General features: G+C 34.9%; 2 protein-coding genes across 2 annotated transcripts; one reads left to right on the top strand and one right to left on the bottom strand.

The window, feature by feature from the left end:
• Positions 1-3,874: 3,874 nt before the first annotated feature.
• LOC127257603 (aspartic proteinase 36-like) lies at positions 3,875-19,549 on the top strand. Its single transcript, XM_051284042.1, has 11 exons — positions 3,875-4,377; positions 6,105-6,234; positions 6,375-6,622; positions 11,130-11,354; positions 12,236-12,398; positions 12,540-12,613; positions 14,688-14,778; positions 15,515-15,590; positions 18,783-18,854; positions 19,114-19,221; positions 19,307-19,549. The coding sequence occupies exons 1-11, from the start codon at positions 4,145-4,147 to the stop codon at positions 19,438-19,440; spliced, it is 1,554 nt and encodes a 517-aa protein (XP_051139999.1). The 5' UTR covers positions 3,875-4,144; the 3' UTR covers positions 19,441-19,549.
• Positions 19,550-21,320: 1,771 nt separating this feature from the next.
• On the bottom strand, positions 21,321-26,896 carry LOC127257662 (calreticulin-3-like). The gene is made up of 14 exons (XM_051284124.1): positions 26,657-26,896; positions 26,107-26,214; positions 25,641-25,833; positions 24,480-24,738; positions 24,163-24,219; positions 24,038-24,085; positions 23,274-23,360; positions 23,115-23,172; positions 22,936-23,003; positions 22,736-22,828; positions 22,587-22,643; positions 22,432-22,509; positions 22,060-22,089; positions 21,321-21,577 (listed from the first exon to the last, which is right to left on the bottom strand). Exons 1-14 carry the CDS (start codon positions 26,763-26,765, stop codon positions 21,566-21,568), a joined length of 1,257 nt encoding a protein of 418 aa, XP_051140081.1. The 5' UTR covers positions 26,766-26,896; the 3' UTR covers positions 21,321-21,565.
• Positions 26,897-27,484: the final 588 nt, after the last annotated feature.

Raw genomic sequence — 27,484 nt, 5'->3', positions numbered from 1 at the left:
GTCCACGAGTCTAAGTGTCACGGACTAAAATTTTGGCCAAGTATTGCCGAGAAAAATGCAAACGGACGCCGAGGAGGGGTTTGCGGCCGCCAACGCAAGGAGGCTAGCAGGAAGTCCTTCATGATGTTCCGGAACCTCCTGGAATATTCCGAAATATTCTAGAGGTTCCGAGATCACCCTTTAACCGAATTGATGATTATCAACTAGGTTTAGTTTATCTGTATCTATTGATTTAGATATCTTTATCCATAGTTTGTTAAGATATATCATATCAAAGTGTGGATATGATAAGATATAGCGTATCCATAGTTTATTAAGATATATCATATCCAAGTGTGGATATGATAACATATGACGTATCCATGTTAGAGTGCCTATATATACAGAGGAAGAGTCCTCACTTGTAGTTCACTCCAGTTTTGAGAATCAATAAAACACTCTACTTTTTCGGATGCATCTTATAGTGTTCTTACTTTTAGCGTGCGTTGGAGTCGTGTGCGAGGCTGCACTAGCGAGTTCTCGAGGGAGTCGAAGAATAGCTAGGCCAACGGGAAGGTGTTCGAGGAGGAACCATCTGACCCGTTACAAGTGGTATCAGAGCTACGTTTAAGGGATGACGACCGATAAGTGGTATCATAGAGAAATACCTCGAGAATTCCGACATCATGGAGGATGAAGCCAACATCCGCACGGCATCTCGGTTCCTAAAAGGCTTGGCCCGTACTTGGTGGAGGCGGAACGAGGGAATGCATGGCAATGAGGGAGGCATCACGACTTGAAGAATATTCAAGCGTGAACTTAAGGCATAATTTGCACCAGTTGATGCAGAGGAAGAGGCATGGTGCACGATTCATCGGTTAGAACATCGAGAGGGTCACTTGAAGGAGTATATCGAGAAGTTCTCCGATCTATTGTTGGAGGTACCAAGTATGTCGCTGAAGGAGGCGTTGTTGACGTTCTTGGAGGGCCTGGGGCCGTGGGCTAAGTTGAGGATCAAGGAGAAGCTCCCTTCAACGGTCAACAAAGCAATCAGGTATGCGCGATGGTTACTTGAGGTCGAGCAAGAGGATCCTAAAAAGGACGGCCAATCGAGGGAGATTAACCAAGATAGAAGTGGGGGAGACCAAACTTGGCAGACCCCACGGACTAGTGAGACTAGTGAGACTTGGCAGCAACCCCCAGCTAGGGTCTGGAATACGAGGAGGCCAGGGCCGACATATGATGGGTGCTTTGTGTGCAGGAGCAAGGATCACTATGCTAGAGATTGTCCAAGCCGAGGAGGCATTGTGGTGTCGGACGTGCTGCCGGAGGTGACAGAAGGTTGGGTAGCCTGCACGAAAAAAATGCCCCCTGCTGATACCCTTAAAGGAATGATGTTCATTAAAGCGTGGATAAGTGGGGTGTTGATGACATGCTTGCTTGACCCGCGCGCTGATGACAACTACTTGAGCTAGCAACTACCCCGTATGATTGGCCTACGGTGGGTATCTTCTGGAGGACGATTCAAGGGAGTCAATAGTGAGTGGACTCCCATAACTGGGGTAGCTACAGACGTGCCCATCCAGCTAGGCGACTGAAAAGGTATGAAACTATTCAATATAGCTTCTATGGACGAGTATGCGGTATTTTTAGGGATGAGGTTCATGGACCATGTCAAGCCCATAATGGTCCCGCATGAGCAAAAGTTCACGATCACAGAAGGTGAGATACTGTGCAATGTGACGGTTTATAAGGAGAGATAGCTCAACTCAAACAAAGTGAAGAAGGGTCAGAGAGAAATGGAGTCGACCCTAGCAACTATTCGAAGTGACGAGAGCATCCCTAGTGATTGCGAGCAAGACGATAGAGGCCCGCCTAACAACCTAGGGCGAGTCCTAAGAGGGGTTGAGAAAACCACACAGGATGGCCTGCCTAAGCGGCTACCCCTTCGTTGGACGATCAATCGTGGTGTCGATGAGGTGAGTGGAGCAGGACCAGTCCATCAGTCTACATACCAGATGCCCCTTAATGAGTTAGTGGGTGTTAAGGAGAAACAATGCATGATCCTTGCAGAGATCGAGTTGAAGAGCAAATGTCTACCTAGAAGGATGAATGAGGTGACAGATGCTTTGAGTTGCAAGGGAGTGTTTGAGTTCCAGCTGGTGATGCTGAAGAAGCTAGTAGAAGAGTACGAGAGACCGAGCCGGCCAACCGTACACCATAGTAAACGTTGGCAAGGTTGTGTAGAAGTCGTCAGATCCAACCTGGAGAAGTCTCGACAATGAGTGAAGACGTGGAAAGGCCAGAGAAAGATGTTCCGAGAGTCTAAAGGAGAAGACGTGAGACTCATAAAGAACGCAGTCAACAAGGTGGCGGAAGAGATCGCAGCGGACAAAAGGGCCGGGCACCTGAGTCGACCACTGTTGATGAAGTTCCCGGCTAGGTGGGGTGGATTATCTAAGTCCAAGGTGAGCTGGAGGGACACCAAAGGCGTATGGTTTTTCGAGGAGTGTACTCGTGACTTGGAGGTATTGAGGGCAATGCCTAGTTCAAATGGGGGAGGATGTCACGAACCGAAACTTTGGCTGAGTATTGCCGAGAAGAATGCAAACAGACGCCGAAGAGGGGTCTGTGGCACGCCAACGCAATAAGGCTAGCATGAGGTCCTTCGTGAAGTTCCAGAACCTCCTGGAATATTCCGGGATATTCTAGAGGTTCCGAGATCGTCCTTAAACCGAATTGATGATTATCAACCAGATTTAGTTTACCTGTATCTCTTGATTTATATATGTTTATCCATAGTTTGATATGATTATCAAAGTATGGATATGATAAGATATAGTATATACATGTTAGAGTGCCAATATATATATATATAGAGAAAGAATCCTCATTTGTAGTTCACTCGAGTTTTGAGACCATCTCTAACCGAGGAAATTTTCCTCTATTTTTGCAGGGTGGAGAGAAAAAAACTGCTCCAACCCACTCTGCAATTTTGCAAAATTCATTCGCTGGAATCAGCGGGTGCTGCAGTATTCAGTTGGGTGCAATTTTCTTCTATATACTGTAGCATCCGCTGATTCCAGCGGAGAACAATTTTCTTTTTTATTTTAATATAATTATATATTTATTTATATAATTATCTACTTTTTTTAATATTATCTATTTATTTATGTAGTTATCTATTTTTTTATATTTATTTAATTTTTAATTTTTTAAATATCATCAACAAAATAAAAAATTGTATTAAATTTTTTATTTTGTTTATATTTTAATATTTTATTTATTTTATTCTTTTTTTTTATTTTGTTTTAAGCTTATATTTTATATATTTTATTTTTTTACTTTTAATTTTATTTATATTTTTTAATAATATTAATATTTTTATGCTTTAATTTAAATATATATTAAAATATTAATAAATATAATTTTTCGGTATAATATTTAAATTATTAATTAAAAATATTATTATAATTTAAATGTATAAAAATTATAAAATGTTAAATTTTATTTGTAATTTTAAAAATTATGTAAAATAAAATATAAAGAGAATATTTTTTAATCCCGGAGGGTATAGTCGAAGAAGAGACCTGCAAAAATAGAGGGCATGGTTGGAGATGGGTTACTGTAGCAGACCCCGCAAAAATAAAAAAATATATTGTAGATATGCAAAAATAGAGTTATGAATCGGAGATGATCCGAGAATTAATAAAATACTCTACTTTGTCGAATGCTTACTTTTAACATGCGTTGAAGTCGTGTAGACTGCACTAGCTAGTTCTTGACTAAATCAACTAGACCCGACGGAAAGATGTTCGAGGAAAATCCATTCAACCCGTTACTCAAGGATCGGGCTATGCTAGTTTCATAGGAACTTTCTAAATTTAAGCAAACCCAATCCTTTCATGTTCCAGCTAATACCCTATACCCCTCTCTCTCTCTCTCTCTGCATCAAGATTCCTCTCAGCTTACGCTTCCTCTCCTCTCCTTCGCCTCGCTCTCCAAAGACTTTCATTTTCCTGCAACCCAAAAAGTCGAATTGACATATATACCACTCCACGCTGTATTCCTTTCCTTCCTAGATCTCCATTTTATATACATTTTGGATGGGTGTGTTTTGCTTACCTTAGCTTCACCGCTTGAAAATAATTCTTTGGCGGTGGCAATGGGTTCCGGGAGAAGGTGTTTGCTTCGTGTTTTGCTTTCCTTTTTTATGGTGCATCTGATGTGTGTGGTAAAGAGCCATGTAGTATTTGAAGTTCACAACAAATATGGTGGCCGCGGCAGGGAGAGGGCGTCGTTGAGATCCCTAAGAGCACACGATTCACGGCGCCATGGCCGAATGCTTGCGGCAATTGATCTTCAACTAGGCGGAGATGGTTCGCCCACTAACGCCGCGTACGTCTGATGCCTTCTGCGTTTTGATCTATTTTTGTATGTGCTATATTTGATTATTTTAGCTAGATTTGTGTTTGTTTATTGAGATTTGTTTATGGAGAGATACATCATTAATTGGTTGATCATTTTAGAGTATAGATATCCTTTCTCTCTGTACCTAGTTACTGTAACATGTACCTCCAATAACCAAACACAAATTTGTAATAAAAATGCTACTATTAAATAGCTATCGAGTGTGTTTAGGGTACACGGGTAGGGAAACTGTGTATTGGAATTTGATCCCCTGTTTTACTTGCAATTCATTGAATGAGTAGTAATATCGCTTGCCTAAAAGGTATTGTGACTTATTTTATTTTTAAATCCTATACAGCTTACGTTTCAAATTGCTACACTTCTTTACTTTCAAGAATCTTCTTTTGGTAGATATTCTGTGCAATTGTAAGAACTCAAGGGTCATTCTATTGCGTGTCAACAATTCTATTTCTAGCTTGGGACAAAGCTTTCTCTTCATTTGTCTTCCCTAGCTTCCAGCCAAGTATCAATGTAGCTTTCACACACACACACCCACACACATATTTGATAAGAGGACGGCATTGAAAATGGTACTCTGGTTGGTAAAGAGGCTGTGTTTAACTCAAGCAAGGGAGCATTGGATAGGATCAAACAAATCAATTAAATACCAACTGCTTTTGGATAAAGTTGTGTTAAACACTCCTGATGTTGTTTGGGCAAAGGTAATTCATTTAGTTTTCTTGTAGGGGGATTATGCATTGTATCTTTTGTACAATCTACTGATACTAAAACTCTGTTAGCCTATAATATCGTTGATTGAAAGAATTGGATCTTTCTGTGGAATAATGAGTCTGACCAATAATGGGAAAACTTTGATTTCGCAGTATTGTCAAAATTGTCATCTGTAATGCCAATTCAAAGGCATTTTAATGTTACTGGTGGTTGGGTTAAATGTGCCTAAATACCAATCTAAGCCCAGAATTTAACAATCAATACTAGAGAGTGATGTATCAGGTTTTTCCATCTTTGAAGATGAACATGCTGCCGTATTTTGAAATTTGTGCATCATTGCTCTTCGGAATGATTGGTGATGTAGATTATACACCATTTCATCATTGTGTTTTCTAGAATTCTTTCAATTTTCACACTCCACAGTGCTTCTCTTGAATCTGCTATGAATAATTCTGGGAGTAGAATGAGTTTTTCTAAACCTATATGTTATCAACCTGAATACTCAATAGAGTTTCTGAACAAATGTATATTAATAAATTCCATTCAAACGTATTTGACTTTTCTTAAGAGCAACAAGCAGAATGTTGTAATATGTACATATCCAGGGATCATAATGAGATGGTATTCCCTCTTCTAAATCGCAATCTGTGCCTTGGATCAGGAATGATATCAGATAAAATATGTTGGATGTTTAACTAATGGCTGTTCCCAAAATAATCCTGCTCCCCACATAATTAGAAAACGCTTCTTCGCTGCAGATCAAGTAATAAAACACTTCACGTGTGATATACTGTATTTTGATTCCAAAAGTATTCCACATCCTCTTCTTTGTATGATTGTGGTTTAAACAATAGATTTGCAGGCTTCGTAAGTGATAATGATTTAATAAATGCTTGGCCCTGCTTATGGTTTCATTAGTTTCTATGGTAGATATGATCTGGCCAGTGAATAAAGAAAGATTTAAAATTGATGAACTTTTGCAGGCTATATTACACAAAGATTACTATTGGGACTCCTCCAGTTGACTATCATGTGCAGGTTGACACAGGAAGTGATATTTTATGGGTGAATTGTCACAACTGTGAGCATTGCCCCACTAGAAGTGATCTTGAAGTATGTCAGTTCCTGTTTTTATCAACTTTCTCTTCTTCATATACGGAAACTTAAAAAATGTGCTGTTATTGCTTTATCTTTTCAATGCCTTTTCTCCTGGAATGAAATGACTGCTATTTGGTTTTGTTTTAATTCATCAGATACCCCTGAAGCAGTATGATTTGTCTGCATCCTCCACTGGAAAGTTGATATCTTGTGATCACGATTTTTGTAATTCTGCATCCAGTGGACCAGATCAAAATTGCATAGTTGGAATGAACTGTGAATATTCTGTTACTTATGGGGATGGAAGTAGAACCGAGGGACACTTTGTGAAAGATGTTTTCACATTTGATCAAGTGACAGGAAACATTCAAACCTCCACAATGAATGGATCCATTGCCTTTGGGTGAGTTTTCGTGTTTCTTTCCTATTCTTGAATTCAGTACTCTCAAGGGTTAGGGTTTGTAAGATGAAATTAACATTAGAAATTAAAAAATAAATATAATACTACTGCTATCATATAGAAAATTTAGATCCATGATATTATACAAGAAATATATGATATATATTTGTAACATTTTGCAGAATTTCAAGAGTTGTATATTATTAATGATAAAATCAGAGGCCTATAAATAGGTGTGATACAGAAAAAATACTGAAAATATCTAAATTTCGGTATACAAACAGTATGCAGTTTGAGAAACATATTGAGTTTACTAAGAAAGATTGAAGATGACGTAGCTATAATCGTTCATTGAATTAGAGTCAGAGGTAACACTCTCAACGGAGTTAAAGTCGGAAACAAGATTCGCTCGTAACGGAGCTAGAGTCAGAAATAAAACTCGCTCACATTGAAGTTAGAATCAGAAACAAGATTAATTCTCAATGGAATTAGAGTCGGAAACTAGACTCACTCACAACGGAGTTGGATTTAAAACCAGACTTTTTGGGGCTATAAAATGAATGGAATCAGAATAGACGATCAAAGACCAAACATAAATTTTATTGAAACTAAAGAATAAAATTTTAGCAAATGGATAACTACAACCATCTTAAAATCAGGAGATCTCTTAGTGCATTCCGGGTTGAGTACCCGGAGAATGTAGCTTTGATACCATTTACACTAGAGGAGAATTTCTAAATTATTTATTAATAATGAAATTAGGGCTTATTTATAAAAATGATACAAAAGGGATAGTTCAAATAATTACAATCTAATCTAATAGATACGCCTAAATATATTAACAAAAATAATTTAGAAATCGGCTGTTGATGTACTTATATATGCATAAGGTTATTAATCTAGGTTTCAAGATTTGAAAATAATTTAGATTTTAAATGAGATATTAATCGGAATTTGAAATGCTGATCACTGGTGCATATATATAAATTTACTTTATTTAATAATTAATTTGGTTGTAATTATCAACAAGTTCTAACAATCAATTCTTTTATAACTTAATCAATAATTAAGGTATGACCATTGGTTACTTTTCCAACAACATTGAATATAAGAAAAGCCAAACTCAATTCCGCAAGTACCTACGGAATTGTTCAAAATTGCTTCCAAAATCTCATAGGTTTTTCCCTTGTTGCTACTTCAATAGAACAATCACACGATTATTATTAAACATTCAATTTAGCAATAAATTCCTAAATCAGTATCTGTCCACAATATCAATTCAAAGATTCATGTCTTGAAATTAGAGAAATCGAAAAATACCAAAAATGAAAGAACAAGAACTCGATTCAACCTTGACCACTCTATTCTAGATTTTGATATTTGTGGATTTGTTGGACAAAGTATGCATTTAAGATTAATATCAAGACATGAAGAAGGTTGTACCCAAGAGATGTTCCACAAACAAGGAAAGTGTTCCCAAATAATGGATATTGCAGTGCAATGGAGGAATAAGTGGGTGGTAGACTTGGTGGGAAAGCTACCAGTGGGATACCAAATATCAGAGACCGAGCACCTTTGGTATGCTAGAATGCCATGTCGTCATCTCTTGAGAGCTTTCATGTGTTGACATGACAAGGACAGTCTTAGTCCATATAATAGGGTGGAGAAACCATGTGTAGGAATGATAGAAGTCTGAGAGCCTACAGCCCTACAGTAGAACTGACAGTTGAAAGAAACATTCAGATTAGATTTTTTAAAAATTTTTTTTTTAAAAAAAATCAATTTCTCTTGGCTATCAGCCAAACAACAATGAAGTTGATCACATTAAAAAAGCCTTCCCAAAACATCGCATTCCTAATTGAACAAGGCTTGGCAAAGCTTGATATCCCATTCCAAGATCCATTCTCTTAGGAACAGAAATCTTGGATAGACCCAGACTTGTTGTCCTCCTCATGGCCACACATATGAAGAACAACATCAAAATTCAAAACTTGAAGACGAAATCACAGAACAATGATATGTTGATTGAAGCTTAGCCCATCTTCAGAATTATATTGGTTGAAATTCAATTATTGTAAAAGCATAAGATTTTTATTTAGGTTTAGCACTTATATTTTAGTATTTACCAACAAAGTAGTTGTTGCCAAGATCCACAACTGAAACCCCCTATTGTCTTTATGACCATAAAAAAGTAAAAATATGTGATGTTATGCTAAGCTATTTGATATGAGGTCGGACGATCTTACGGTTTATGTTAGACAAGGAAAGAACGACCGAATTCATTTAGGGTTGATCATGGCACAAGGTTGACGAATCTAGAATGGGATTTTGTTTTATTTTATTTTAATTTATTGTTGAGTCTTTTATTTATTTAATGTGTTTTGAGTCACTAAAGTAATGGAGATCTATATTAAGGGTCCATCTAGGTCAAATAGATTTAAGGGTTTTATAGGTCATAAGGGATTATTAGGTGATAGGTTGATGACTGATTTGGCTTGGTAGCATGAAGAATTGGTTTTTCTCTGCAGGATTTATTCATTGAATTCTCAATAAAGTTCATTGTTTTTGTTTTATCGAACATTCTATCTTTATGAAACAAACTTTTTCAACAAACAGCATAGAGTAATACACCTCGAAAGTATCATTAATACAAGTTGGTATGTCAACCACAAAAAATGTTTGAAATTTTCATTGAAATCCTAGGGTGTGTTTGGTCGGTAGGTTTCCCTCGTGACCTCCACGATTCATTTTTTGCCCCCCAAAAACATTAAATGTATTACATAAAATCTTAATCATCACTTTAAAAAATCACATCAATACCAATTTATATGAAATCAAACAATTATTCATATTTAATTTATTAATATTCTAACCTCAAACCGAACTTCCAAACCTACTACCAAACACAACCCTAATCCATGATGTCTTAGGATTCCGTAGACAGTCAAAATGCATAGAATTGTGATTAGAAATGTCCTCAAAATTTGAGCTATGTTTAGATGTGTTCTGAGGAGTGTTTTAGCATATTGGAAATAGTAAAATTTGAACTGCAATAGCTTTTTATGTGATATTAATAGGTGTTTGATGTATGTTTTTCTCTTTCTTTTTATTATTTTTTTGGGGAGGGGGGTTGTGGACTTTGATGAATAGAATGCAAATTGGATTGAAAACACAATTAAACAAACCATAAAAAAATCTGAAATTTCCTTTCCTAAATCTTTTAATAAATAATGGATAGCCCTCTTTGTAGATTGAATTAACATAGCTGAAGGAAACATAAAAATTCTATCACGATAGGAATGAAATTCCATTTTTTATAAAAACAAGCTGCTCCAACTTGGAAGCTCAATTCAGAGATGATAAACCTCACAACCTTTCAGCTAGATGACCGATTATTTCTTTTGATCATATTCATCATTCTCCTATGGTTTAGGAATAAAGATATTTTTGTTGTTAGTTATTGGAAATCGTAAAAGTATTTTGGGGAATTATGATGTTTTTTAGGTGAAATAATTTTTATTATTTTTAAATATATTGTGAGAGGAAATAATGTATTTTTATTGAAAAATATATAAAAAAAAAATATTGGAATTGTGTAAAGGGTAAAAAGAACAAACCCTATTAGAGTCACTTATTTTATAAGATGATATGGTTTGAGCTACCTTGTAGATCAAACGGTAAGGCATCCTCTGTGTGGGGGCTATGACCCGAGTTCGATCCCGGGAGCATGTGTGTGTGTGTGTGGGGGGGGGGGGGGGTAAAAAGAACTTTATAATCTGATTCTCTATGAAAATGTATTCATCCTCCTTATTTGATATATTAAAAGAGAGTTCCATAAGTGAGAAATTTGTGGAAGGAAGAGTAACTAGACGGTGATCAACAAAATATCATAAATTAGTTATTTACACTTGAGCCTCTGATTTTTGTAGCAGGAGGCTTTCTTTATCTTCTGTTTAGTTGTTTATCTCTTTGACTGAAAGAAAGAAATGTTTTTGAATATAGCACAAGGATGCTTGATATAAAAGGTGAATGATAGGGCACATACTTAGAATGTGAAATATTTCCCTCTATATTTTTGTGTTTTCTATGGAATTTGCTTGATTTACTTTTTGCCTGAGTTGCTTAATTAAAATATTTCCCACAAGCTTTACTAATATTAATAAAATCATTCAATCTGCATTGTGGACTTGATGTAATTGTGAACACAATAATCATGGCTATAATGCATTTGACATTTCAATGAGGATCTAGCAGTGTTCTTGTAAGTTTGTTTGTAATTTTCATTATCCTGTGTTTTACTTCTAGGAATTATAGAATTATGATTCCAGCCACCTTTGTTGGGATTTGATGAATGGGTGGTTCAGTTTTTTGAGATGGTTTTCCTCATTCACTTAACACATTGTTTATTCCTATATGTTTAGTTTCCAATGCTTGTGTTATAGACCTTTCCATTCACTTGTAGTTTCTTAACTATGTTTCTATCTTTTTATAACTTTGTTGTATATGAAAGGTGCTCAGCTAAACAGTCTGGAGAATTAGGTTCATCAACGGAGGCAGTTGATGGGATAATAGGTTTTGGACAGGCAAATACATCCATTCTTTCGCAACTTGCTTCATCTGGGAAGGTAAAAAAGATCTTTTCACATTGCTTGGATGGCAGCAAGGGAGGTGGAATTTTTGCAATTGGACATGTGCTGCAGCCAAAAGTAAATAGAACGCCACTAGTACCAAATCAGTAAGTAACATAACTTTTTGTGTGTTTCTCCTTACTTTGTGGTTCTACTTGGAGTGATTTAGCAAATGCATGCATTTTGGAAATTATGTTTGTGTTTCATGCCTTATTTTGTCTACTAATTGGAACACATTTGCGTTTTAGAGATAAATGTTTGATGAATTTCAGGAACCATTTGAAGCTCTTAGGATTGCATCTATTTCCCATATATACCAGATTCACACTATTAAGTGATGATGAGATCAACACCTCATCTCCTCCCATCCACCCTGGGTCTAATCCACGGCATGCTTACCCTTGTCAAAGTTTATGTTTTGCTGCTTAGTTTACTCATTAACTCCTGGTAAAAAAATCTAATGTTTATAAATGACAACTAAACAAATGCTACAAATGTAAAATTTAAATAACGCATTGTGAATTCAACACACAATTTGAGGGACTGAAAGCCAGTGCTTTCTTTTCCTTTCTGTTCTTATAGGTTACAAAAGTCAGTGTAGGCAATTTACTTTTATTTTTAATATAAAACACATTTATATTTACTTTGGTGAGTGGGATGTTTTCTACTTTGAATTTGCATTGTAGGCCAGTGGGCTTATGAGCTAGATATAAAGCGTGCTTTCGGCCATACGAATGACCAAACACTGCATGTATAGGTGAATCATGAATGAAAAGGTCCCTACTTGGAAACTCTCCTGGCTGTTGTGGGGAATACTATGTGTTGATGTTGTAGACAGCTCCTCTTAGTGTTTTTTAGTTATTTCACACAAATTTCGAGTTTATGTTCCAGTCATAATATGGAACCGTAAACAAGTTTGTTACGTTCCTTGAGATTAAATATTTATTATGCATTGCTTGACTAAATTCTTTATGTGGAAATATTTTAGGCAACATTACAATATTATTATGAAGGCAATTGAGGTTGGTGGTCAATTTCTAAACCTCCCCACAGACTTATTTGACACGGGATCAAGTAGAGGGACTATAATTGACAGTGGTACAACCTTGGCATATCTTCCATCTGAGGTTTATCAAATGCTTATGAATAAGGTAGGTTTAAATAGTACAAAAATGCTTCTATGATCTGCCAGCTTGTTTTCAGGACAAATGCTTGTCATGCAGATGTATATCTATTTCTCTCCTTCCCCTCCTCTATCCCTTGACTATCATTGTAAATTTCTTTGCCCGTAGATGATGGGAAGGCAACCGAATTTGGATACTCACATTGTAGAGCAGCAATTCAGATGTTTTTGGTACACTGAGAAGTAAGTTTGTCTGTTGTGGGAAAAGGCATTATCTGAGTACACATGATTCTCTGCAGCATTTTTATTACTGTACAACCCATTGACATGTTCAAACTGGAATTAGTTGAATATTTGTTTTCTATTATCTTATTGTATTTTTATTCCCCACCTTGTCTCGTGTTCTCTGGTTTTGCTGATCTGTTTGAGTATTCCTTTGAGGTTTATTGAGATGCATATACTGCTTAACTTTAAATCTGTCTTGAATTGGGAATTATTAGATACAACACTACTTTATCACTTAGTCTTGTTGTTGTGCATTTATTTTTAGAATAAGATATTCTATAGCATTTTATGATACTATTAGCATTTTGCATGATTCTCTATATCAATTTATTGCCTATGTTGGAATATTAACATATGGCGTGCCGATAATTTTATATTATTTCACAGTTTATTATTGTAATCATGCTTTATGAATATGAAACTTTGTCAATTTTAATTTCAGAGGACAGAGAAAATCTCCATGACCTTCCTGGTGCTTGTTAGGTAGTGTTGTAGAATTATCTCTAAATTATAACATACTATTATTTTTAACACGTAAATAATTGTAATCTAATTTTAACTTATAAAATGTACTTTTTTATTATAATATAGACAAAAAAAACATTTATCTTAAATCTTAACTAAATTTTTAAATTCATTCCGAAAAAAAAAATAAAAAATAGAAAGCTAAAAGTTGTAAGATTTGATTTATATCAAGTGTAACCAAAATTTGTTAGATCATTATGGTAGCAATGATGTGATTGGTCCTATTGTTTTGAATGATTCCAATGAATGGTTAATCAAAGAAGTTGATAATTGCGGAGGACAAGTTAATCTTTGACAATGATAATTTGACTAGGAGAGTTGATGTTGATGCTAATAGGTCTGCTATCTACATTAAGATACAAACATCAATACATCAATAAAAAGGGAAATGATATTATACAAGGTGCCGAACATACAATTGAATAAATTGATAAGAATGAAGAGAAGGAGAAAAAATATATAGACAAGTAATTAAACAATGAAGATGATGAAAATGAGGAAGAAAATTTTTTATCAGATTTTGAATCTGATTAGCTTTGATATATCTCTATTACACAATAGTAATTTAATTTTTTTTTGCTTATATAACTATCTAATAGTTATGATCATATATATACATATATTTTGACATTTTATTAGTCTGGGTGATAATTATGAAATTAATCTATAGGTTTTTCTTATGTATTTTTGTTATAATTTTGTATATATGATAATTTTATATATATATTCTTAAATATTTAAATAGCTGTCATACCGCTATCCCGTTATAGCATTTTAGATATTGACTGCTACGCACCGCTATCTGTGATTGACAACTATGCTCTTGCCCCACATTTTGCAAAAATAGGAACTGCTTGCGGAAGAAGATGATAAAGTGGCATATGTAAAATTTGATAATATTATCTAACATGTGATCTAGTTCAATTCATTGGTGTTGCCTATGTTAGAATGCAGACTTCTACGCTCATACTTGGATTTTATTTCTAGGTTACTATGGTGATTTCAATTGCGTGAATCAGACAATATTTTGTTAATGTTTATGACTTTATGGAAATTACAATCTTTCCCTTTTAGATATGGTATCACAGCTCAACCATTCTCTCCTTTCTAATATCCTTTAATTTATCTACCTTTCCACCTTAAATCACTTATGTGCTTTTGACCATTGTTGCTGCTTAAATTTGATTCAGTTGCATAGTTTCTGTCTCTTGCCTGTCTGGAAATTGTTGATTTATATTTCTCCACCACCATTTTGTGACACAACTCTTCTTTGTTCAAAATCTCTTCAATGCGGCCTCTCTACAATTGCTTTTATTTGTATATTATCAATTATTTCTAAGTGTGCTAATGCTTCTTGTGGCTATACTGTCTATTTACAGGGGGTTTAATTTTAGCTTTTCTCTTGTTCTTGCATTTTAAATCCATAATTCTATGTTACTTTGTCTCTCTGATGTGCAAACTCTTATAGCAGCATACAAAAAAATTATCCATTTCCTGTATTTTGCAGTATTGATGATGGATTTCCAGTTGTAACTTTTCATTTTGAGAATTCACTGTCTCTGCCAGTTTATCCCCATGATTATCTATTTGAAGTTAAAGTAAGTAAGCTAAATTTCGCTGGATAGTTCATTTTTGATCTCTCTCTCTTTCTCTCTTTCTTTTTTTCCTTTCTTTTCTTTTTTTTGGTAGAGGATTACATCTTATAGAAACTAGAATAAGGGTTACATTAGGAAGAAGAATAAGAGCACATAACCAAATACTAAACCTTACGTGAGAGATGAATCTAATAGACACCAAGTGCTCAGAAAAGGTTAAAATGCTAGAGCGGGTAGGAATGGATTCTTAGAGCCAAGCAAGAAGATCAACTCGTATAGAGACTCCATGTGTTGCAAGGAAGTCAGGTAGATTATTTTCACTTCTCAGAATGTGTTCGAACACAATACTGGGTGCCTGGAAATAAAGATTTCTGAGCTTGTTTATTTTGAAGTCAGCTGTCATGGGAGGTCCGTGCCTGAAATCGGACCAAGGGCATTTATTGAGTAACTTTCAAGCATGATTCTAGGAATGGGACCAATCTCCACTTAGTATAGTAAAAATCATTAAATTTTTCGGGAAAAGTTGAACAGTAGTTGAACTAATCAAGATGCAGTCCCTACGTCTGGAATGGAATGGTGGGGCTATGACAATATAATTAATATTTGTCGTAATTATCCCTTGCCTAAAACATAATTTTGCTATTATTGTTTAGTCCTGCATTTTGTTTCTTCATCTGATTTTGTTTCTCTTTGAATATCATTCCAAGTTATATTCCAATGGAGTAACTTTGATTTTCAGGATAATGAATATTGCATAGGATGGCAAAACAGTGGAATGCAGACAAGGGATGGAAGAGAAATTACTTTGTTGGGAGGTAATAACAACCATAGTTTCATTTGCCCATAAATGATATAATGTGCATTTATTTAATGAAGGAATTTGGTTTTTCTTTATTTTTATTTAGTTTTTCCTATCAATCTTCGTATGTTGTTGGTTACATCTGATTGATTTACCAGGCACAGGCCATTGATATTCCCTGGATATGTCAATAATACTTCATTTGGACATGATACCATTTGAGATATTGACATTTAGTAGGTTGATAAAGGTTCTTGTATATTCCTTAATTTCAGTACAACTATATTTTAGAATAAAAAGGAAACCCAAAGATAACAATCTATTCTAATCCCAGAAGTTTAAGAACCTATATCATCTAATCAAGTCCATGATTTGAGGGAGTTAATACATTTCATACAAAGATTCCTAGATACACTTGATCTAAATCAACCCGTATAAATTTTAGAATATGGAACAATCCCCTCGAGCTGAGGAATAAATGTCTCCCATTCCCAGCCTGTATAAGAGCTGTGTAAATTTTGTTGTATAGTCCCATGGTCAATTTATGTGCTAGAAGAAAGTCAGAAGGAATTTAGGACATGAAAACTTATCCTGCCTCCAGTTTTTCTTTGATGAAATGTCTTATCATTTTCATTATGTTTATGTTTTTGTTTGATTTTAATTGTTAGATTATTTTTGTGTCTGCTTGTTTCATCTTCTACACCTCTTCCATTTCTCTTTCACTTCCTCTCAACATAGATTGTTCATAAATATTACATAATTGCATTTTAATGCATTAATTTAAGTGCATATCAGAGCTCAAAACACCTCTGCATCAACCCACATTACTATGATTCCTACTTCTCATTTACTTCTTCCCACCCTTCGAATCTATAAATTAATCATACTCTCCTAAATGGAGTGCTCTAGTGATCATGTTGCTTCCAGAATCTTCTTCATGCGCTGGCATGTGATCAATCTCAACCAAATCTCCATGGGTCTGCTTGTTTTTCACTCTTCAATTCTGGAACTTCACTGTTTCATTTCAATTTCAATAAATCTTGTTGTCTCATATACTGCGTTCTGTCTGTTCTGCTGATAGCACTATAGAAGCTACAATCCACCTTCCTCACAAAATGCTTATCACTCTCTCTCCCAAAGGATGCACCAAGTTTTTGGAATTTTTTTGGAGTTTCAGGCTACCCAACAAGCATCATCTTTCTCTATGCTATTGTTAGCCCATAAAGCTCACTCAATGGCTTTTCATATTTCTACCCTCTTAAGAATATCTCGGATATTACATTCAGAAGCAACAAATCATGATTCAAGAAAAAATTGTCTCATATCTCTCCTCTGCATCTTTCTCAAAATAATTGTCTTACAATTTTCGATGAATCAACAACTTCCATCCAAGAAGTTTGTAATTTGCTTGTTTCTTTACTCATCCATTAATGCTGTTTGTGTAAAATTTCCCTTCAACTTATTATCTTTAAGATGCGAAGCTGTGTTTTATTATAGCCATGATGTACCAATAGTATTGTGACAAAAAATGAAGTGTACATGAGGACAAAATTGACAAACTTTGGTAGGTTTGAACATGAACCAACTACAGAAATGGACTCAGGTGGTTAGGACTTTCAATCTGTCAACAGAGTGTCAGATGGTAGTGTGTGCACCTTATGCACTGGTGCATGCTTTGTTTTTCAGCAACAGTGCTGATGTGGCTGGGGTTTCTGAGGGGGCTTGTGTGTCTCAGCTGGTGATCAGCTAGCTAGGCTTCTGGAGGGCGGGTCTGATATCATGTTCAGATTAAGATTACGGGTTGATAGGCTTGATTAATTATTCACGTCTATCTCTCTCTCTCTTGGAAAGTAGAGGAATTGTTTCATGTAATATCTGGATTTGGGACTTATGTTAGGATGGAGAATGGGAACAACATAACTCCACTAAATATGACTTGAAACATACTAATCCAATAGTCACCAAGAGCTTAAAAAGGAGCTTCAAACTGAGGGATTCTACTTCAAATCAAATAGATGTCTTAGACTCTTAGTACACTTAGTCCTCATTCATGCGCACCTTTGGAAAACTTCTTAGAAAGTCACCCATCCTTAAATTCCTCTTCTTTTAGGTGGCCTCCTGAAAAGGAGTGAAACTTTATGTGAATTATCGGGTATTACACTCTTCCTCACTTAAGAACGCAATGACGTTGTTGTGTCCAAAGAATCATTAAAGGTTAACCCTGATACCATCTGTAAGCAGCTCACCAGGTAACTATGGCACAGTTGCAGATAAGTAAATGATCTATTTAAACTATGGCTCGTGGGTTTGGATATGAAGTTTTATAGAAAGCAACATATGACAAAAATGATGTTAAGAGACACTGTTATGGAGTGACTGGAGCCACCGGAACCACTTCTGTAGAACCGACACCAGCAGCATTGAACTCCTTCGCAGAGGTTGCTTTGTGTGGGTCTGACACAGCCCAGCTATCCCTGGGGTTGTATATCTTCAGTAGCAAGCGAGAGCCAAGCCTACTTTGGGCTCGCGGTTGCCTGGCTGAGCATTTTGTTGTCTCTAACTTTATTGTATCTTGGGTTTGTGCTACTTCCTGTTCTATTGAGTCAACCCTAGGGCTTTTAAATAGGGATCCCTAGAGTTAGGATGGATTCAATTTCTCATCTTTGGGATGATTTTGAACATCTTCTGCTTGGGATAGGGCATCTTGTAGTTATCCATTTTTTTGAATTTTTGTATCATATGTAAACACTGTTGTCTTCGGTTAGATTTTAAGCAGATTTGAACTCCTCTTTTACCATTTGAGTTGAATCAACAGAACTAATTAGCTGGCAAGTTTAAAATAACTAGGGGATGCCACACCCTATTAAATCCTTCATTGAATTTAACAAAATAATGTATCATACCATACCATTCAAATTGAACACGCACTAAGCAAACATGGTTACATGATTTATAAGCTATAAGAATTGATGCCAACTTTATTCTGCTTTCTAGATCAGAGTTAGTCTTTGCACTTGTACTTGCAGTTGTGTCAGGGAAATTATCCATACGCCTTGGTGATGAACATAATGCTGCATGATTTTTATTTCATCAGTCTTATAATATCTGCCGATATCGTGGTCTTATCACTTGTTCCTACTCACGAACTGACTAGTGACCGGTGTTGATTGGTAAGATGCTCATGCATTAAATTTCTGTTTACTTACAGACATGGTGTTATCAGACAAGCTTGTTTTGTATGACCTCGAAAATCAGACCATTGGATGGACACAGCATAACTGTGAGTATAGACTTTTGTTTGCTGCACTACTTACCTGCAATTTGGTTATGTATTTACCATCATCTCTGTTATTAGGAATTTGGTTTCATTGAGGTATTCGTACTTTCCCTGCTTTCAGTTTGTCTTACGTTTTGTTGGATTTCCTTATTTTCTCATCATTTTATATTAGGCAAAAATACATAGAACTAATTTTTCACACTTTACTCTAGGTTTTCAAATGAACTGTTAACCATTTCACTTATATGAATCTCCCATTCAGGTTCATCGAGCATTAAAGTAAGAGATGAAGCAACTGGCAATGCTTATGACGTTGGCGCCCATAATATATCTTCTGCTTCCCAGCTGTGGCTCATGCTGTGCGAGGGGGGTAATCTAATCCTGTTCCTTTTGTTAACAGTGGTCCTCGCCATTTGATATGGGTGGTGGGGTGAGTTGTGTGTATCAAAATGCAGGTGCTGCTTCTAGAAACGCTCCTCCATTGTTTGTATCTTACTTACCATATACGCGGAGGGGCTTTGCAATCCTTGAAGGGTGTGATGGTGTAACGAGTACAGAACTTTCGTTTGTATCTTCATTTATCATGTAGCATATCTGAGCTCGGTGTAATTGTAATGTCATTATTCTTTGACACCACAATGTAATTCTTTTGTGGAGTAAATACGTCGATTTATTTATAAAGGGACAAATATCATCTATGGACGATCCTTTTGATTTCACTTTTGGTTTGTTATTTTTATTTTTGAATTTTAGTTTAAATTATAGTTTGAATGTTATTTTTTGGGAAAAAAATATAGAAAATGTTTTTATAAATGTGTATATATATATTATATTGAGAAAAAAAAGTCTATTTTAGAAAAATTTTCTGGTTTCACAGATTTCATTTAAAAATACAAATTCCAAAAATTATTCATCTGTCTTCAACCCAAAGATGCTTAGATTAAATATTACTGTCTCCATACACAAAAATTGTCTTCAATTTTTTATGTACATAGATTAAAATAAATACTCCTTTTGTCCGGCAAAAATGAGCCGTTTTCTAGGGACATGTTGTTTTAGTTAATGTAAATCAGATTTTTTTATAATTATATAGATATTATTTTGTAAATAATACAATTTTATATAATATTTATTGATTTATTTATAATCAATTTAAAACTAATTTTATACAAAAATAAAAAAATTTAAATATAGATAAAAATATTTATTTATTGAGAAGAGATAGAAACAAAGAGATTTTTAGTGAGGCTATGTGTAAGAAGTAAAAAATTAATTTATATTTATTAAAATGTTAATAAATAAATTTACTAAAACTAAAAAAGCATTGAAAAAAATGGGTCCCTTAGGATGAAGAGAATAGTATTTAAATATTGTATTATATATTTTTTTTTAGGAATAAAAGCGAGTATTTTATCAAATTAATAATGTAATTTTTGAAATAAAATAAATTTAATGTAAAAATTTATGAAATCCACTAATGCAGTGTAAATAAATGAAAACAAGCGAATAAAAACTAAAATAAAAAAAATCAAATTTTTTATTAAATGCATTAGGTTTGTTCAGTTAATTTTTTTTAAATAATAAATTTCTCATAAATATTATTAAAAATACAATATATATATATATATATTAATGCAAGATATTTGGTTCGAAAAGCTAAAATGTAAAATGAGGGTACAAAGAGGAGTATTAATAACGTATCTACCAATCATTTAAAACACAAAAATAAATAACCGTTTTGCTTAGTTTGACAGTTAAAAATTTACATTATGATCACATGTTGCTCAACAAGGTACAGATTTTGGTGCACGACATTTTTGTATAGACAAAAGAGTAACATTCTTCTTATTGAAATATGATACAAAAAAAAAAAAAAAAAAAAACTTTGGAAGGAAACGATTTCACCACCACCATGTGCACACCTTCAACCATTCACCCACAAAATCAGTTAAGCCAATTCACCAAAAGTAAAAGTTCAAAGATTATCAAATTACTTCAGATCTTATAAACTATAATCCACCGAGCACAATACTAAAAACACATGCACATTGTTTGTACGACCACCAGATTTTATGCATGATACTAATGCAAAAAATTAAAGCAGAAGATAAACACATAATGTGTTTGCCAGTTCGGTCACAAGACATATATGTCAAAGTGGTACCAACTCAGGTTGATTCACTATAATTTTTCATTGAACACAGGATCTAACAAATTAAAACCTAGGAAAGCAATAACACAAGCTCAAAAACATCACTCACAACGTGTTTCTCCTACAGTGTTGTTTTCTTGGATTTGAGTTGTTTCCCTTTTGTGTATACTTTCTCCTTTTCCATTCTGAACCACCCTATCAGATATATTACTCATGTATCTCTACATCACTATATCACGACCGCCATCCACTTGTATTTTATCACCCGACCTACTCAGCCCCAAAAAGTTCATTATCGTACTATGGGCTACAGGCTCTCATGACAAGAATTATATTAAACAAAATATGTTCTTAAGCAAGAGTTAAAACATACATTACATATCAACAATAAGAACTAAAAATCTTTCTGATCTGGATAAACTCCAAATCATAAGGTGACATCAAAATCCACAGCGCCATATGAATCAGATACCTCGCTCTGATTCAGAAAGAACGACACTTTCATATTTATATATGATGCCAACAGAATCCAAAATTCAAGGAGATGTAGCATGGCATATTTTCAAAGTTCATCCTGAAATGGAACACAAGAAAAACATTTCAGTATAGAATTAGAGGTGCACGATTGATTCAATATCAATGAATCTAGGCATATATAATACCCACGACAAATGCCATAGCCAACTAACTAGATGCAACAGTCCCTTAACATGTAATGCTTATGAGTGATACATCTATTTTCTTTTTCAAAGATACAACAGTATGTTCTGTATTTTGGAACTATCTAGTTAGATTACAAAAACATATTGAGTAGAACTATTTTTTTATGGAAACCCTAATTTGTGAGATCTCTCTTATTTCACAGAAAGTAATTGAGGCAGCTTGATTGAGCTTGCATGGGGTTACCAAGACCAGATTTTGTGCATCATCCTCAATGCAGTTTACACAAATTAACAAGAACAAGAAGCATTATAATATTATTTATTAATGTTAATGGCACCAAACTAGCTTGCAATTAGTGAGCATAAAGTTAGGAATAGGAAAAATTATACTCACATGGTAGTCGTCCATATAATCATAATGCCTCTGCAAAATGAAATTTCAGAATTAATATGTTTCATTCTGCACGCCAAGGAAATCAACTTGCACGTAAAAATTGCCCACATAGAAACCTTTCTATGACAGTAAAACACAATACAACTTGGAATAGTTAATAAAAATGACACAATCGGGAGAATATCACATTCCACACCATTTTTTTTTTCTAAAAAAAAAAGTAAACTTTCCTTCATGTGGAAAGGTGACAAGATATGGAAAGTAGAATAGTACCCTAAGGAAGATTTAATTAGTAATGAAAACCAGTATTTAAACCTAATAAACAAGGGAGTTCATCATTTAACGAGTTTACTTTTGCAAGAAAGGACTAACCCTTCTGTGTCGGTCCCTTCTATCATGACCCCTTTCTCTTTTTCTTCTTTCACCTTCTTCTCTTGCTCTCTCAGCTTCCTGTGATGAGGTAATATAACCTATTATATATCCTTCGAACCATGAACAATAAAAAGCCATAGTTGGTTAGGACAAACCTGTTCCTCCTTTACTTTTCTCACTTTTTCTGCTTCCTCAAAAGCTTCTTTTTCAATCTATAGTTGTGAAGATATAGAACAAATGAATGGAGAAAATAGGAAATTAGAACTTGCAGTATGGTTTTAAGACAAGTGGAGCAGAGGCCCACCTCTCTATTGGAAAAAACTTCCTCTACTACTTTCTTTGCATAGTCAAGATCATCACAGATAAGAATGTTGTCATAAACAGAACCTGCTTTCACCTGCGCCATAGAAACATCAAGTTCTAAGCAAAAGAACAGAACAATGAACATATATGATACTAAAAGGTGAAGCATGTTGAGCTAGAAAAAAAACATATTACTCTCACCTGCCAAACTTCAATACCAACATACTTGATGGGTTTCAGAACATACAAGTCAGGGTCATCTTCAAATTCTAATTAAGAAACATAAAATGAAAGAATATCTGTTCAAATATTCATATATACAGAATATAACTAGAGTGAAATTGCAATCTGGAAAATCAATCTTGAGAGATTTGCCTTACCAGGATTATCAATCCAAGGAATCTTCCACTTCCCTTTATAATTAGGGTTCTTGATTTTCTAGGAACCAGAAAAAAAAAAAGAAAAAATGAATCATTTTAACACACAATGACATAAGATTACAGTTTTTCCTGGGGAGTGGTCCAAACATTTTGGTATACCTTACGTTTCCATGGTCCCTTGTATGCTGGATTAGGAATTTTAGGTGGTTTCCATGTTCCATCCTCCTCTTCATCCCAGTCATGAGGCTGCAAGTGATAAAAGAAACAACCAACTTTTTCTAGTGATGTGCTTGTCATCAGAACAGTAAAGGCAAATACCCTATGTAAACTTTATAGCATAACTTACCTTTATATTAATGAAAAACATGCAAAAAACCCCTATTTTGTGCACAGACACAGTTTTATGTGCCATTTTGACTAACACAAGGGTAAATAAATATGCAATAAAATTATACAGGATATTTTATGCACTTATGCTAAATCACAGACAATGTATATATAATTTACCGAACATTAAAAATAAACACAAAAGGATGTTTAAATACAGACTCCTGGTTTTCATTTTTATTTTACTTTTGTCACAGTAACTTGAGTTTTAACAGATACAACTCAGCAAGCGTGCAATTTGCACATAGACACATTTAAAGTAAAACAATACACTGATTGTTTTTTACTTATAATTTTTACCTATTTTTTACTACTCAATCTTCCAAATCGTATTAAAAAACATCAAATCCAACAACCATTTGACTTTAAAAACGACAAAACCAAAAAAGAAACACAATTAGGGGGAAAAAATACAAGCAAACAAACCCTAAAACCTCTTAATGAAACTTAACAGGGATGAAGCACACTGAAATCATGATATTCGAGTATATTATATATATTGAAATCAAATCCTGACCATAAGTAGATCAACAAACCTGCTTGGCCTTTGGATCAGGTATTTCTGGTGGAATCGAATCATATCCCTGTCATGGGATGAAGATTAGGGGAAGGCGCATATTTTACAAAGAAGCTGAAACCCATGCTGATGTAAATGCAATACCTCAGGTTTGATATCATTTGGATCATCTAAATATTCTCTATCATCCCAATCGGCAGGCTGTCAATGTTTCAGAAGCAGAATGTGAATGCAAACTACAAGAACGTCTAACTAAACAAGATTTTTTTTTCTTATCCACTAGCAATAACACCATACGCATGGCTGAAAGTCAACCAAATTATTCTAATTGATAAGTGACAGAATCTGTAGAGATTTTATAGAGATCAATGCAGTGTCTTCAAATTAAACACTAAGAAAAACCCAACTCAACAATTCCAATAATATATTGAAGAATGAAAAATTTATGACAAGACAATGACCTTTTTTGCCTTTGCTACTTTAATCTTACGAGGAGGGAGGATATCCCAGTCTGTATACATGCTTCCTGAGTCTCTTTCCCGACCATCAATCAAGACACTATATGATGCATCAGGGCGGAGAACAAATGTATAAAAATGAGTTAGCTTGTCTGTTTCACATTGCAGATCCTTCTTGATGTGGTAGTTTTGGCCCTGATACGAAAGTATAACATGAAGTTTCTTCTTCTGTGTCCCACATATATCAGGTCCAAACATCAAGCTGGCAAATATGGTTCCAAACTATTAGTAATTGAAAAATCAAGTCACAAGGGCTATAGCCAGTAAAGAGACTTGAAAAGTATGCAAACCAAGATCATAAGAAGAGTTCCGGGCTACTAACTTAAAACTAATTAGTATCATACTTTTCCTATATGGGACAATATTCAACATAGGGCTTATTCAAAAAGGATTTGAAGCACAAATTACATAATAAGTGCATAAGAAGAAGATGCAATGAACTATTATGTTTTCAGAGATCCTGCTAAAGAATCAATTCATCATTTTTCTAGAACCAAAAACAGCAAGCAAAAGTAAAATTGATATCACTAAAATAGATATTGCACTACAATATAAGTCCAACCATATCATTTATGTGTCACACTTCCATGGAATTCAAATGTTCATCAACAGTAATCATATTCTCCTAGCTCACAATCTCATTTAATAATACATGTTCCACATGTATATGGCAAACATAATTGGATGACCTTATTTTCTAAATTAAATTATTTCAAACAGAAGCAGTGGATAATAAGATAAGATTCCTCCCGTTTGGGAACCAATAAAATATAAGCCGAAAACTTGCGGGCTTGAAAAGAAATTATAACATTTATAGTGGAACCTAAAAATGAAAATATGAAGTCAAATCATACTTTTCATGAACAAGAATTAAAAATTGGAAAATGAGGGTAACCATGTTTCTTCATGGCTGTACGTATGCTATAATCGAATTACCATCAATGAGATTTAAGAGAGAAATCGTAAAATTGCAAGTATGTAAAAGTAAAAAGTAATACAGGAAATCAATAACAAACCAAAATAGGCAATATCGCAGGAACATAAAACAATGTGAACGCTATTGTGGGAAGAATTTAGAGTACACCTAAAATACTTGAAGAATACCTGTAAGGAGTGTCACCGCTAAACTTCTTTTGATTAACAAATCCAGAAAGAAGCTTAATATAACCACCGCCGCATTCAATGTCCTGCTCAAATCTAATAGAATATTGAAGAACCAAGGTTCTATTCTTGTTACTGAACTCGGGTATCTTAGCAGATATGGCAAAATGCCTTGCATCAGTGGTTGTCTGAATACCTGAATCCAACAAAGTGTTTTGTTAAAAGTAGTTCAATGTGCTTCAACTCCAATTGAAGTTCCAAGTTTGCACATACGTGAATATTTAGAAATATGAAGCACCAAAAAAAATAGAAAGAACTTTCGATTTCAAGTCACTGAAAATTGATAGTTGAAACTTGAGAAGGAACCCACCTTTCAAGCAAATATTATTTTTGCCGTTGTGGAATAGTAACAAAAAACAGTCACTGTCAATTTGTCACAGCAAGAACATTAAATAGCGGAAAGACGAACCTTTGTCATCAGGGTCACCACTCCACTTCCCTGCTGTGTGCTTAAAAGATCCGGCCTTCCCTTCGATCTTTTTCCAATCAGACTTCACCCACCTACTCTGCCATCCATCTTTTTTTTTTTTTTTTTTTTTTTAACACAAAAAGGTTAAAAGTAAAAAAAAGTTAGTTCACACAAGCGTTCAAACTCCGTAACTCTACCCACCAAACATTTCCAGCCTCACATAAAGCAGAAAAGGCTGAAAGAAAAAAGGCAGTATATTCAGGCTCTCCATAAATTTAAAATCTCGGTGAGATATTTTCTAGCAGACTGATAGAGACCGAAACCTGATAAGCTACAAGAAAAATAAATGATTGGGTGAGTACAGAATCAGAGGTACTAGCAAGATCGGCAACCAGTGAGTGCTATAGAGTAACACCCACCAAAGAGGTGAACTGGTTTCAAAACCATTTCCGGTCTTTGAGTTTGAATGTAGTTGAGCATACTAAGATTAGCGGAAGAAATTCCATAAAAAGAAGAAGAAATAAGAGTGGGGTTGGAGAAGGAGAATGACCTTCAAAACGCTCCTCAAAAATGATTTCAGCGAATGCGGAGCTGAGAAGAGCAAGTATTATAATAACCAGGAGGGTAGGTGCTGAAAATGGCGGGTGCTCATCAGCCATAGAGGCAGCTGCCGGGGCTGGGTGGGTCGTCGATGAATGAATGGATGAATGTATGAGGGGGCAGGCAGGCTAATTATAGAAAGCATGAATGAATGATCGTTGGTTCGTTCGTGGTTATGCCCTGCCCCTGCGGCTATATATATTGTTATTAATATTGATCGATCGATCGTTGACTCAGACAGACAGACATTGACTCGGAAGGAAGTCATTCACTTCTGGTCCCACGTGGCACGTCAGTTCGTCCAATGGGATTCGTTCTAGTCTTCTCTTCGAGTCCACCCTTCTCAGTCAGTCAGTTAGTCCATACTAGTCGACACGAGATGAGATGAGAGGCGATGCGACGAGGTACTTCTTCCCCTCTTTTGCATTTGCCGCTCTCTCTCCCGCTCTCTGGGCCTGTAGTTGACTTCGTCAAAGTCCTCTTCTGAGGTCATGGCACAAATTACCCCTTTTTTTTATTTTTTTCTTTTTCTTTTTTCTTCTTAAGATTAGTCGTCTTTCACTTTGCTCCACAAGTTTAGCTTCCACACTCACTCTCGGTCAGGTGGCAACAATAAATAACACATGTAGACAACAGTAATAATAATAATCATTACGAACGCAAAAAATACATTTTAGCGGATCGTATATGCAGCCGGCTAACCGGCTTCCGGAGAGAGAGACCAACCTGCAGGGCAAGCAGGATAAACTCAGAGCAGAACTTTGTTCTCTCTCTGCCA

Source organism: Andrographis paniculata, unplaced genomic scaffold, assembly GCF_009805555.1.
Source record: "Andrographis paniculata isolate CXL003 unplaced genomic scaffold, ASM980555v1 Contig58END, whole genome shotgun sequence".
Classification (NCBI taxonomy): Eukaryota; Viridiplantae; Streptophyta; class Magnoliopsida; order Lamiales; family Acanthaceae; genus Andrographis; species Andrographis paniculata.
This window is presented reverse-complemented; position numbering and strand designations above follow the sequence as displayed.

Bases quoted from the DNA above. Each gene is read 5' to 3' on its own strand.
- LOC127257662 (XM_051284124.1), bottom strand. From the start codon at position 26,765: ATGGCTGATGAGCACCCGCCATTTTCAGCACCTACCCTCCTGGTTATT. The intron at 25,834-26,106 runs GTTCGTCTTTCC...TGTTGGATTCAG, and splicing joins TGGTGACCCTGATGACAAAG to GTATTCAGACAACCACTGAT. The intron at 22,644-22,735 runs GTGGGCCTCTGC...TCACAACTATAG, and splicing joins AAGTTTTTTCCAATAGAGAG to ATTGAAAAAGAAGCTTTTGA.
- LOC127257603 (XM_051284042.1), top strand. From the start codon at position 4,145: ATGGGTTCCGGGAGAAGGTGTTTGCTTCGTGTTTTGCTTTCCTTTTTT. The intron at 6,235-6,374 runs GTATGTCAGTTC...TTAATTCATCAG, and splicing joins CCACTAGAAGTGATCTTGAA to ATACCCCTGAAGCAGTATGA. The intron at 18,855-19,113 runs GTGAGTATAGAC...TCTCCCATTCAG, and splicing joins TGGATGGACACAGCATAACT to GTTCATCGAGCATTAAAGTA.